The sequence below is a fragment of the Barbus barbus genome, assembly GCF_936440315.1.
Source record: "Barbus barbus genome assembly, chromosome: 31".
Taxonomy (NCBI): domain Eukaryota; kingdom Metazoa; phylum Chordata; class Actinopteri; order Cypriniformes; family Cyprinidae; genus Barbus; species Barbus barbus.
The window spans coordinates 338,881-352,500 of record NC_136759.1 but is presented as its reverse complement, the minus strand read 5'-3'; the positions used below and the strand labels follow the sequence as shown (position 1 = coordinate 352,500).

Genomic DNA, 13,620 nt, shown 5'->3' with positions numbered 1-13,620 from the left:
AAGTCGCTTTGGATAAAACCGTCTGCCAAATGACTAAATGTAAATGTAAATGACGACGATCAAAGGAATGCTGCTAATGGTTTTATTTTCATTGGCTGATGTCTTTAATGAATGTGATTGGTTCATTATTTGTTATGATTCTTCTCAATATATTTTCCTGAACAGCATCATCATCCTCCAGGACCTTCAGTGGATGTGAAGCCGTTCTGAGGAGGTTTTTTGATGCTTTGACAAATATCTTACAGCCCTGTGTGTGTGTGTGTGTGTGTGTTAGTCATCCGCTCTGGATGTCGCTCTGGCCTGTTGCCATGGAGACGGAGCATCAGCGGCGTCCGTGGGGTCTTGTGAACACACACACACACATTAGAAGGAGAGATGGATGGAGTTTCTCCGTCAGCTGGAGTCAGAGGATGCCATTTCCGTGTGGTTGCCTTGGCAACAGTTGCCGGCCTCATCGGGGGTGGAGGTGCAGTTCGTTTAGAGTGTCTGATGCAGACTGAAGGTATCCACACACACACAAGATCCGAATCAGCAAAATGCAAATGCTCTAGTCTCAGAGGAAAGAATCTTTCACGATCTGTCGCACTGATTACTGAGACACTGTTACACCTGTAGCACAAACACCATCAAACACACACAAATCTGAGCGCACAGAGATCTTCATCATGAATATTCATGAGGACACACACACGCTCTGTTGTGTTTTTTATTTAACGTTTTCCATATGTTTTCATTTCACAGTCACTTTTCATTGTAAAGTCATTGGAGCTGCTGCAACGCTGCAAACTCTAAATCTCTGCCTTTGCTGTTGTCTGTTTCTGTTCTGATGTTCCAGACAGGTTTCCAGGTCTTTCCTCAGCGGTGGGTCTCAAACAGAGGAAGAGTGTGTGACTGAAGTGCATGTTGAGTAGAAGAGCGACTGATCGCTCGGCCTGAACTCTGAGTCTGGTTGTGTTTGGAGAGCATATTATTCATGTCATCAGAATAACCTGAAAATACAACCCCCCCCCAAAAAAAACCCCAAAATGCCATTAATATGCACTTTCATGAGAGCGGGCTCCATCAGAAACACACGGGTCACACCTGCAGCTCCACTAATGATAGTCTTGGTTTCTTACTGTAAACTGTTCCTGTTCCACCCTGAGATCCATCAATAGTTATATCAGATATGTTGGCTTTATCGTGTTTAGCTGTTATTTCCTCATGGATTTCATAAAGTTGGCTTGAAACTAAAGTTACGATTGGCTTTATTTTGACGGATATCTGAGACAAGCAGCTTCTTTCTTCAGCGGAACACAAAGGGTATTTTTGAACACTGGGAACCAAACAACATTGGACACCACTGACTACCAGTGCATGGACTCTTCTCAGAATATCTGTTGTTGTGTTCCACAGAAGATGGAGCGTTAGAGTGGTTTGGGATGATTCTTCAAAGCATCAGCGATCATGCCGTCAACAATCAGTATTCAGGATGCTGACCTCTGACCTCTTGTACTGATGTCAGTTTGTGTGTCAGATCCTTAAGTGACCAGAATGTCTCTTTAGACGGACGTGGAGACCTCATGCAGAAATACAGCAGTGAAACCAAACGAAGAATCGCCGTGAATCAGACGATCATCGAACGTTCCTGATTGATTCTGCCATTGATTTCTCTGCTAATGAGAATTTCTCTCTTCTATAATTGATGCGTTTACAACACTGTTCCTCTGTTTAATGCTGTGAAGCTGCTTTGAAACAATTCAGTGTGAAGCGCTATATAAATAAATGTGATGTGTGTGTGTGTGTGTGTTTCAGAGATGTTGCTGTGAGGGAAAGCACAGTGTTTGAACATGTGGGTGGTTTGACCTTCACAGACACAGATGAACAAGAAGAAGATGTTTTAACATGCAGCTCTGATGGAGATGGTCAGATGGTAAGAGTCCCGGAGGAACCGGAGCCCAAGAGTAGCCCGTCCACACCCGGGGCCATCGATTCGGAGCTGTTTCCATGCGAACGGTGCTCTGAAAGCACAGGCAGCCTAATAATGTTATCATCACACAGCTCTGTTAACCCTCGAGCAGCAGGACTCTCAGCTATTCAGCCATTCACACTGAGTGCGATCAGGGCGGGGCCGCGCGCGCGGGCGCAACGGGTTCATCAGCGCGTGCGCGCGTGTGTGTGTGAGGGAGAGAGAGAGGGGGGGGGGGTTATAGGGTGGGATTACTCTCATTGTTGGCAGTGGCAGCGCAGACAGACAGACAGAGTGACTGAGGCTCAACTGTGATGAGTTTAAGCATCAGAGTCATCAGCTGTTGATACAGCCGGTGTGTGTGAGAGAACAGAGAGAGAGAAGAGAGAGACACGGAAGAAACAGAGCGAGGCGCTGAAAGGATACGACTATGCTGTGCTGTATCAGGAGAACTAAGCCGGTAAATATCTGGGTTCTTCACTCTTTCACTGCTGTGAGCTGAGATGATGGAGGCTGCTGCTGTGTTTGAGAATCTTGAAGATATGATTACAGTATCATCTCTCATTAGTGCTGAGACTGTACCTGTCTGTCAGGTGTATCTGAGTCTGATGCGCTTTAGATATGAGTGAAGTAGTGGAGCTGGAGTGTGTGTGTGTGTGTGTGAGAGGAGTTTAGGGTGTGGTGTGTATGTGTGTGTGTGTGTGTGTGTGAGTGATGAGGCTCTCTGAGGAGATCAGCACACTTATATTAATGTCTCACAGGAATCATAATGATTTCTCTGGAGATGGGAGTTGGGTGTAATGAAGCTTTGATTGCGCTCAGGGCGGGGCTCCGGTGAACGGCTCCGGTATACAGCGGCTTTACCGTCTCATAAAGTGACGGATGGCGGTGTGAACCAGAGGTTTCTGCTCTAAAGATTCAAACAGATCCGCGCCGCTTTAAGCATCTTCCCTGTCTTTACTCGCGCGAACCGCAGGTGCGCTCCGCGTCTCTTTTGTTCTTACGCCCCATTGAGCGCGACGCGCGCGTTAAGATGAGCGGAGCGTCTGAACCGAGACAGAGAAGTGCCACAGACGGAGAGAGAGCTGCAGACTGAGGGAGATGAAGGAAGGGTGTGGTCCTCCTGCAGAAGGGGCTCCTCCGGTCTTTATTTTAATACAGTGACAGTGAATCTGACGCGTCAATATTCATGAGTGTGCGTCAGTGCAGGGGAATTATCATCGCGTCCTGAAGATTTTCAGGCGTGCCTCGAGTCTCGCGCGTGTGTGTGTGTCGTGGGTTTTCTCTCTCTCTCTGTGTGTGTGTGTGTCGTGGGATTTGTTAGTGTGTGTGTGTGTGTCGTGGGTTTTGTTAGTGTGTGTGTGTCGTGGGTTTTGTTAGTGTGTGTGTGTCGTGGGTTTTGTTAGTGTGTGTGTGTGTGGTGTGTCTTGTTAGTGTGTGTGTGTGTGTGTGGTGTGTCTTGTTAGTGTGTGTGTGTGTGTGTGTGTGTCTTGTTAGTGTGTGTGTCGTGGGATTTGTTAGTGTGTGTGTGTGTGTGTGTCGTGGGATTTGTGTGTGTGTGTGTGTGTGTCGTGGGATTTGTGTGTGTGTGTGTGTGTCGTGGGATTTGTGTGTGTGTGTGTGTGTCGTGGGATTTGTGTGTGTGTGTGTGTGTGTCGTGGGATTTGTGTGTGTGTGTGTGTGTGTCGTGGGATTTGTGTGTGTGTGTGTGTGTGTCGTGGGATTTGTGTGTGTGTGTGTGTGTGTCGTGGGATTTGTGTGTGTGTGTGTGTGTCGTGGGATTTGTGTGTGTGTGTGTGTGTGTGTGTGTGTCGTGGGATTTGTGTGTGTGTGTGTGTCGTGGGATTTGTGTGTGTGTGTGTGTCGTGGGATTTGTGTGTGTGTGTGTGTGTCGTGGGATTTGTGTGTGTGTGTGTGTGTCGTGGGATTTGTGTGTGTGTGTGTGTGTCGTGGGATTTGTGTGTGTGTGTGTGTGTCGTGGGATTTGTGTGTGTGTGTGTGTGTGTCGTGGGATTTGTGTGTGTGTGTGTGTGTGTCGTGGGATTTGTGTGTGTGTGTGTGTGTGTGTGTGTGTCGTGGGATTTGTGTGTGTGTGTGTGTCGTGGGATTTGTGTGTGTGTGTGTGTCGTGGGATTTGTGTGTGTGTGTGTGTCGTGGGATTTGTGTGTGTGTGTGTGTGTGTGTCGTGGGATTTGTTAGTGTGTGTGTGTCGTGGGTTTTGTGTGTGTGTGTGTCGTGGGTTTTGTGTGTGTGTGTGTCTCGTGGGTTTTGTTGGTGTGTGTGTGTGTGTCGTGGGTTTTGTTAGTGTGTGTGTGTGTGTGTGTGTGTGTCTCGTTAGTGTGTGTGTGTGTGTGTGTGTCTCGTGGGTTTTGTGTGTGTGTGTGTGTCTGTGTCGTGGGGGCGGGTGGATTTAAGGTGTGGCTCCTTCCACAAATGCTGCAAGACTCTGTGCTGATGTATCCTGCATAATTTCATATTTCCTATGATTATTGAAAGCACATTCCATACAGTCACATGTTTTATGCATTCAACATGCACAAATATTTCCTCATAATCAGATGAGCTCAGATCCTCATCTGAAATATTTCCTTTAAGACTCCGGATTCTGTATGTGAACGTCTCTCGTCGCTCTATGAGTTGATCTGAAAGCCACTGGGCTCTGATTCTGTCCGGTCACTTCAGAGGCTCTTGGCTTTTGTTTTAACGTGACCTTTGAACCCAGCAACCAAAACCCAGTTATGTTCCCGGCTGCTGCAGAGCTCAGATTAAATGATGTGATGATCTGGCGTTCGGTCAAGGCCTCATAAACCTGAGTTATGATCAGTCCTTGATTGAGTCCTTCAGATAATGTCAATCTTCTGGACTGGACACGCCCTCTTTCTCCTGATCAAAGAGACCGGTCATCAGCATCTGCCACACAGCCATCAGTTTACACCCTCACAGTCGTTTCTGCATTGATATTTCATTTAGTGTTGTGAAGCATCATATATGATGATGCCAGAAATATTATTTATTAAGGGTGGAACGTGTTCATTCTCTCATAAGAACTGAATCACATCAAACACTTCTGAAGATCATCTGTTTGAATGCATTTTCCATTTGAATCGCTTTTTTAAATAAAAGATCTCAGACTATTGTTACTTTCGTTCTGTTTATTGAGCAGTTAACGAGCTTCACGTCAGAGATCAGCTGATGATGTCATGATCTGTGGTGTGAATGTGACTCACGAGAATGACTCACACTGACATCACACACTGACATCACACACACACACACACACACCTGACTCACACTGACATCACACACTGACATCACACACACACACACCTGACTCACACTGACATCTCACACACACACACACACCTGACTCACACTGACATCACACACACACACACACACACACCTGACTCACACTGACATCACACACACACATTCTTACACACTCGCATGCACACACACACACACACACACACCCTTACACACGCACTCACTCACTCACTCTCACACACACCACACTCACACACACACACACACGCATTCTCTCATTCACTCTCTCACACACACCACACTCACTCACACACACACACGCACACACACACACACACACACACACACCCCCTTACACACGCACTCACTCACTCACTCTCACACACACCACACTCACACACACACACACACGCATTCTCTCATTCACTCTCTCACACACACCACACACCACACTCACTCACACACACACACGCACACACACACACACACACACACACACACACACTCTCTCTCTCTCTCTCTAACACTCTCACAGTCATCACTGGGCATTTACTGTTTGTACCTGAGCAACAGGTCCAGTTGAACAGGGTGTGAGTGGGTGAGTGAGTGAGTGAGTGAGTGAGAGAGAGAGAGTGTGAGTGTGTTTGTTAGAGAGAGAATGCGTGCATGTGAGAGAGTTCGTGCGTGTGTGCGCGTGAGAGAGTTCGTGCATGTGTGCGTGTGTGTGAGAATTCGTTCGTGCGTGTGCGTGCGTGCGTTTGAGAGTCACAGCTCCAGCTCTTGCACCTGCAGCAGCGTCAGATGCGTGACTGTACTGTACTGCACTGGACGCTCATTCAGTAAATCACTTGATAAACCCTTAAAACACACGCAGATGCAGATGAATGATACCTCATCATCTGGACGGGTCAAATATCAGTGGGTCTGACAGCTGGAGATGCGTTTATTGGCGGATATTGATTGTAGCACGGTTGCATCCACAGGTTATGAGGTTAAATATCAGAACAGATGATGTATAAAGTGCCGCTCAAACGGCCGGACCGCAGCAGAATAAATCCTCATGCATATACAGAAATGACAGTTTTCTGCAGTCCATTTGCAGATTGCATGTATAAATGAAAAAGTGTTTCCAAATGAAATTGCCTTCATCTTGCATTATGTCATTACTTTGGCTTCCATTCACTAGATTTTAATTTTGCATTTATGATTTCATTTTCATCTTCAAGGTAGATACATGAATGTGTTTGTCATGCATGATGTGTCACTTTTACAAAGTTTTTTTTAATTTTATGCTTGCTTTTTTCATTAGACTCATTTCAGTATTAAATTAAAAGGCCCTCGGTGGACAAAAGCCTCCCTGGACACTGATGGACAAGGTAAATATTGAGTCTTTCTCCCTGATTCTCCGGTCAGACACCACTCTTTCTTGTCCTGACAGGTGCTTTGCTTTTAGCTTTGCCAGGTGCTGATATTTTTCCCTGATATGAACAAGTTTAATTATATTTGATGCTGGTCCAGAGCAGAAGAGTGTGTGATCCTGAGAGACCTGACCTCAGCCTGAGCTCCAGCGCTGATGGCTTTAATCACTCATTCAGTTCTCATGCGTCTGATTCAATGCGTGTCTGCCATATCAAAACTAAACATTCACCTCCTCAGAATCAGGCTTTTAGAAACTAATACAGAGACGGAGAGTTTTCTCACTTGTGCTCTGGTTAGTGAAGATGAGACGCTTGTAATCGTGGGATTGCAGCAGATGAACGTCCTTCTGAGCTCTAGATGCAGATTCATTAAATCACTCTCAGTCTGAAAGCTCTAATGCTCAATCAATTAAAGCCTGGTGATCGTCCGTCCAGATGCCTGATGGGAAGTTACTTTCCTTCGGTCACTCGCTGGGGGTTTGTAGCATTAGAACCAGTGCTCTCGCAAAGTAAATATCTCCTCTCCTCTCTCTTCTCTGCATTTCACTCATACTAATCGAGCTTTCTGATAAACGTGGCGCTGTATGTGAATATTGTTGACTCTGATGAATTGCTACTGTATTGTTAGTTGCTTTGGATAAATTATCTGCAAAATGCTTGAATGTAAATGTAGCTGATCAGTTGCTCTGGATCCGTGTGTCCAGTTGTTTCTACACAAGCTTAGTTCAAATGGTTAATTTTCTGTCGAAGCCATGGGATAAAAATTTAAAGGTGGTTGCAATCTTCCATAGGTGGACTGTTTTATATCTTGCAATTCTGAGTTTATATGAGCAGTTCTGATTTCTATTCTCAGAATTGCGAGAACAAACTCAGAATTTTGAGATTAGAAAGTTGCAATTACATAGTTATCTCTATTTCAGTTTAAAGGGATAGTTCACCCAAAATGAAAATTCTTAAATGAAATTTGTTCTCGCAATTCTGAGAATAGAAGTCAGAACTGCTCATATAAACTCAGAATTGCAAGATATAAAGTAAAAAACATAGTCCACCTTTTTATTATTTTGTTATTCCATGCATTAATTTTTTTTATTCCATGAACTATCCATTTATCTAGTATCATGGTGGAGCATCAGTTTAAAGAGAATCTTATTAGTTCAATTATCTGTATAATTAATAAAACATCTGGTTCAAAGTCACTGTTAGTGTTTGAGGAGATACTGATGGTCTTGTGTTTCTGGTCTCAGGTTGAGAAGAACGAAGAGGCCGATCAGGAGATCAAGCAGGATGGAACCAAACCTGAGGAGAACGCCCACAAGGCCGCCACCAAGATCCAGGCCAGCTTCCGCGGACACATCACCCGGAAAAAGATGAAGGACGGAGAGAAAGACGAGGAGAACGACGCCGCTCCGGACGAGTCCGCCGAGAACGAGGAGGAGAAGAAGGAGCGAGTCTTTCCGTCTGAGGAGAAACCGGCTGAGGTTTCCACGGAAACAGAAGAGAGCAAACCAGCCGAGCAGCCCAACTCGCCTGCTGCTGAAGCCCCGCCCATAGCAGCAACTGACTCCGCCCCCTCGGACATGCCTGCTAAAGAGGAGGCGCAGGAGCAGCTGCAGGAGGCGGAGAAGCCAAAAGAGTCGGAGAACACGGCGGCCGAGAACCCCGCCCACGATGTAAACGCACAGGAGGAGGAGAAGGAGGAAGCCAAACAAGCCGATGTGCCTGACGCTGCCGAGAGCCAGGAGACAGACCAAATAGACAAGAAAGGTACGTCAGAAAAACACAGACACTCAGTTTGAGCTCTGAGATCATCAGTGTGAGTGGGGACAGTTATTCTGACCAAACAACATGTGAAGCATAAACATGAAGGCCGTACACTCCTCAAGATAAAGCTTCTTTATTGGCATCTGTGGTTCCATGAAGAAACTTGAGCATCCGTGGAAACTTTCCATTCCACATTCTTTATAGCAGATACCGTATATAACATGTTCTTCATGTCAAGTTTCTTTTAAAAACTGTTCACTCAAAGGTTGTTTGGAAAACCAAAAAGGTTCTTCTATGGCCTCGCTGGGAAAACTCCCTTTTGGAACCTTTATTTTGAAGAGCGTAACGCCATAGAAGAAACTTTTAGGGTTCCTCAAAGAACCTTTCAGTCAACACTTTTCTTAGTGTGAAGAACTTTAAAAAATCTAAAAGAACCTTTTTCCACTATAAAGAACCTTAAATGTTCTTCATGGAACCATCAATGCCCATAAAGAACCTTTCAACAGTTCTTAAAAGAACCATTTTGTCTTGGTTGGAACAAAATTTTAATAAATTAAAAACCAAGCTTTTAGAGTATGAAAGAACCTTTGAAATTACTCATGAACCACACCGTCACACTGATGAGAAATTTTATTCAAATGTATCATTGTATGAAATTTATAAGAAGATATAATCGAAGTATTAACCCCACTGGAATGAGTGGGATTTAGTGAAACTCCTTTGAATTTATAACTCATGGTTTCTAAAAACCGTGCAAATTTATGAAACCTATTTATTTCTAACAGAACAACATCAGAACAACATAAATATTATTCTGAAAGGTTTTCTGTCAAAATAAACTAATTTCACTCTTTGTATAAACTTTCAGATAAAAAAGTGATCCACCATGTTGCAGTGGTTCATCAATAGACGTACATATTCATGTTCATCAGCGAAATCTGCCAAAAGTGTGTGAGATATGGGGAAAAGGCCAAGTATATTTTATAATAGTTTTTTGGCACTAATATATCTTATTAGACAATTTTACAAAAAAGTATTTTTTGGCACCCAATGGTTCTCTATACATACCCGGGTCAAAATGACCCGAACACAAAAAAAGTTTATAATATTTTCTTTCATAGTAAAGGAACAAACGTCAAACGTTTTGTATTCACGCTGTGGAAAATTTCCCAAAAATGTTTAGGGAACAGAATGTATTTATCTCTTCTGGGTCAAAACAGACCCGGATATGTTACGAGGGTGTAGTTAAGTTAGCAACGGGACAATAAACATATGTATATAAAAACTGAAAGAAGTCCATTTATCTGACCGCGAGAGTCATGAATGCATTTCCGGTGGAGCTGCGGTTGCGGAGTGTTTCAGTAATGGGCATTATCTGGCGGTCCAGCAGCGGTCTGTAAGTGTGTCAGGAACTGAAGCGGTTTCTTGTGGTGTTTGCAGAGGCCGTGGAAGACTCCAAACCAGCAGAGGAGGCCGTTTCAGACGAGAACGTTTAACAGACGACCAGTGAAATGTAAAATCCTAAGTAACCGACAGACTGCTCTTGATGATGAAGACGGTCTGTTTTTATGTTTGTCCTCTCTTTTCTGGTGTGGCAATGATTTTCTGACGTGTGGAGGGAGTTTTCCAGTGCGGATCGATCGCAGACGGACACAAGCCTCCATCTGTCCGGCTCCGTCAGGAGAATCCTTCCTCCAGAGACGAGAACCTTCTCACACACACCCAGCTAATACATGTGGCTTCTCTTAATGTCCTTGGTGTTGTTATGAGCGTTTAATTGGAGATATTTCTGCACTGATGTTAAATATCGAGTAAATCCAACAAAAAGAAAACGCGCCAGCCTTTCTGTTCAAGTGAGTTTGAATCTAAGGAGTTAAATCGTGGAAAATGGTTTCATGTCTGTTTTCAAAATAAAGAAATGTGCCAATTACTTTCACGACATGCGTCGTTCTTTCAGCCTGTGGGTTTGTCTGAGCTCATTCATTTCTATTAAAGACAGATTTTAACAAACAGGGAAGTAACAGACTTAATGCAAACTTAATCAAATATGACACAAATTCAGATTTGCTTAAAAATGACAGCAGTGTCATTATTAATCTCTACTCAGTTCAGTGTTGATTCAGGTCCGTTCAATAACTGAAGTTCATCAATTACACTGTAAAAACAGAGCGTGCGATCGCTTTCTTATGTGTGCTGTTTTATCGGTACTTTCGCTTACAATATCGATCGCGTTCAGCAAGGAGGTGAGAGGATGGAAACGTGGCCCGCGAGTTCCCCCCCCTTGGCGCCGGCCCTGCTCTTAATTCTAGCAGCTTTCTGACAGAATCGGTCAATATTTGATTCTGAGTTTTAAAAATATGCGCACGATGACCACAGAAAGAGAGGATACTATGTCCTAAATTACAGTTTGGAAAAATTGGAAAGGAAAAGCTGAGAGAGAGTACCTTTACAAGAGATTGTATGTGATCTGATACAAGACAGAAAAAAAATATTGAATTACAATACTTCACAAAAACGTATTACTCGCATACTGTTTTTCACCTAATATATTACATGAAAGTAGGTTTATCTGGACGCAGGGGCAGGGGTCTCCAAAAACAAATCCCACTGCTGGAGCTCTGCCTAGTGGCTGAAAGTAATATCTTTATATGGCAGAAATACCAAATAACAGTTAGGTCCAAGTTTTTAAAATTTCTGCTAATCAGGTTGTCTGCTTTTAAATAATTTAAACTGCTTTGGGCATGTATCTGAAGTGCCAGACTTTCTTTCCAAGCATTCCTTGTCCACCCATCAGATCAAGCCACGTAGATAAGACACAAGTGACAGACATCAGGTTTCACTTTGATTCACAATATTACCTGCAGTATTTGAATTATATCGTCTTATAACATTATACATATGGACAGTAGAATATCCACTCTTTTCTAAAACTAGGTCTTTAATGAAAGTCACCAAAAACACACCATGATTTAAAGAGTGCAACAGAAGCTTATGAGATCATTCTATGCCATCATTTGTTTTGCTAGTTATTATTTTGTTTATGGGTAATTGTTTTTAAATTGTTCAAGAAGCATATTCTGTGCAGATACAATGAATAAATGACAAATTATAGAATTATCTGTTAGTATAGGAAGCATTAATGAAAGTTTTGATTTGGGGATTATTGAGCAAACATATCTAGAACCAATATGTTGTTGGTTCATACTGTAGGCCTCAGTCCATACTGTAGGCTCAGTCCATAATGTAGGCTCAGTCCATAATGTAGGCTCAGTCCATACTTGTAGGCTCAGTCCATAATGTAGGCTCAGTCCATAATGTAGGCTCAGTCCATACTGTAGGCTCAGTCCATACTGCAGGCTCCATACTGCAGGCTCAGTCCATACTGTAGGCTCAGTCCATACTGTAGGCTCAGTCCATACTGTAGGCTCAGTCCATAATGTAGGCTCAGTCCATACTGTAGGCTCAGTCCATACTGTAGGCTCAGTCCATAATGTAGGCTCAGTCCATAATGTAGGCTCAGTCCATACTGTAGGCTCAGTCCATACTGTAGGCTCAGTCCATAATGTAGGCTCAGTCCATAATGTAGGCTCAGTCCATAATGTAGGCTCAGTCCATACTGTAGGCTCAGTCCATACTGTAGGCTCAGTCCATACTGTAGGCTCAGTCCATAATGTAGGCTCAGTCCATAATGTAGGCTCAGTCCATAATGTAGGCTCAGTCCATAATGTAGGCTCAGTCCATACTGTAGGCTCAGTCCATACTGTAGGCTCAGTTCATACTGTAGGCTCAGTCCATAATGTAGGCTCAGTCCATACTGTAGGCTCAGTCCATACTGTAGGCTCAGTCCATACTGTAGGCTCAGTTCATACTGTAGGCTCAGTCCATACTGTAGGCTCAGTTCATACTGTAGGCTCAGTTCATACTGTAGGCTCAGTCCATACTGTAGGCTCAGTTCATACTGTAGGCTCAGTTCATACTGTAGGCTCAGTTCATACTGTAGGCTCAGTCCATACTGTAGGCTCAGTTCATACTGTAGGCTCAGTCCATACTGTAGGCTCAGTCCATACTGTAGGCTCAGTCCATAATGTAGGCTCAGTCCATACTGTAGGCTCAGTCCATAATGTAGGCTCAGTCCATACTGTAGGCTCAGTCCATACTGTAGGCTCAGTCCATAATGTAGGCTCAGTCCATAATGTAGGCTCAGTCCATACTGTAGGCTCAGTCCATACTGTAGGCTCAGTCCATAATGTAGGCTCAGTCCATAATGTAGGCTCAGTCCATAATGTAGGCTCAGTCCATACTGTAGGCTCAGTCCATACTGTAGGCTCAGTCCATACTGTAGGCTCAGTCCATAATGTAGGCTCAGTCCATAATGTAGGCTCAGTCCATAATGTAGGCTCAGTCCATAATGTAGGCTCAGTCCATACTGTAGGCTCAGTCCATACTGTAGGCTCAGTTCATACTGTAGGCTCAGTCCATAATGTAGGCTCAGTCCATACTGTAGGCTCAGTCCATACTGTAGGCTCAGTCCATACTGTAGGCTCAGTTCATACTGTAGGCTCAGTCCATACTGTAGGCTCAGTTCATACTGTAGGCTCAGTTCATACTGTAGGCTCAGTCCATACTGTAGGCTCAGTTCATACTGTAGGCTCAGTTCATACTGTAGGCTCAGTTCATACTGTAGGCTCAGTCCATACTGTAGGCTCAGTTCATACTGTAGGCTCAGTCCATACTGTAGGCTCAGTCCATACTGTAGGCTCAGTCCATACTGTAGGCTCAGTTCATACTGTAGGCTCAGTTCATACTGTAGGCTCAGTTCATACTGTAGGCTCAGTTCATACTGTAGGCTCAGTCCATACTGTAGGCTCAGTCCATACTGTAGGCTCAGTTCATACTGTAGGCTCAGTCCATACTGTAGGCTCAGTTCATACTGTAGGCTCAGTTCATACTGTAGGCTCAGTCCATACTGTAGGCTCAGTCCATACTGTAGGCTCAGTCCATACTGTAGGCTCAGTTCATACTGTAGGCTCAGTTCATACTGTAGGCTCAGTCCATACTGTAGGCTCAGTCCATACTGTAGGCTCAGTTCATACTGTAGGCTCAGTTCATACTGTAGGCTCAGTCCATACTGTAGGCTCAGTCCATAATGTAGGCTCAGTCCATACTGCAGGCTCAGTCCATACTGTAGGCTCAGTCCATAATGTAGGCTCAGTCCATAATGTAGGC

The 13,620-nt window shown here is 44.1% G+C and overlaps 1 protein-coding gene across 1 annotated transcript; it reads left to right on the top strand.

Moving 5' to 3' along the window:
* Nucleotides 1–2,239: 2,239 nt before the first annotated feature.
* On the top strand, nucleotides 2,240–10,323 carry LOC306851324 (neuromodulin-like). Its single transcript, XM_079387482.1, has 3 exons — nucleotides 2,240–2,408; nucleotides 7,878–8,397; nucleotides 9,835–10,323. Exons 1-3 carry the CDS (start codon nucleotides 2,379–2,381, stop codon nucleotides 9,888–9,890), a joined length of 606 nt encoding a protein of 201 aa, XP_079243608.1. The 5' UTR covers nucleotides 2,240–2,378; the 3' UTR covers nucleotides 9,891–10,323.
* The last annotated feature ends 3,297 nt before the right edge of the window (nucleotides 10,324–13,620 follow it).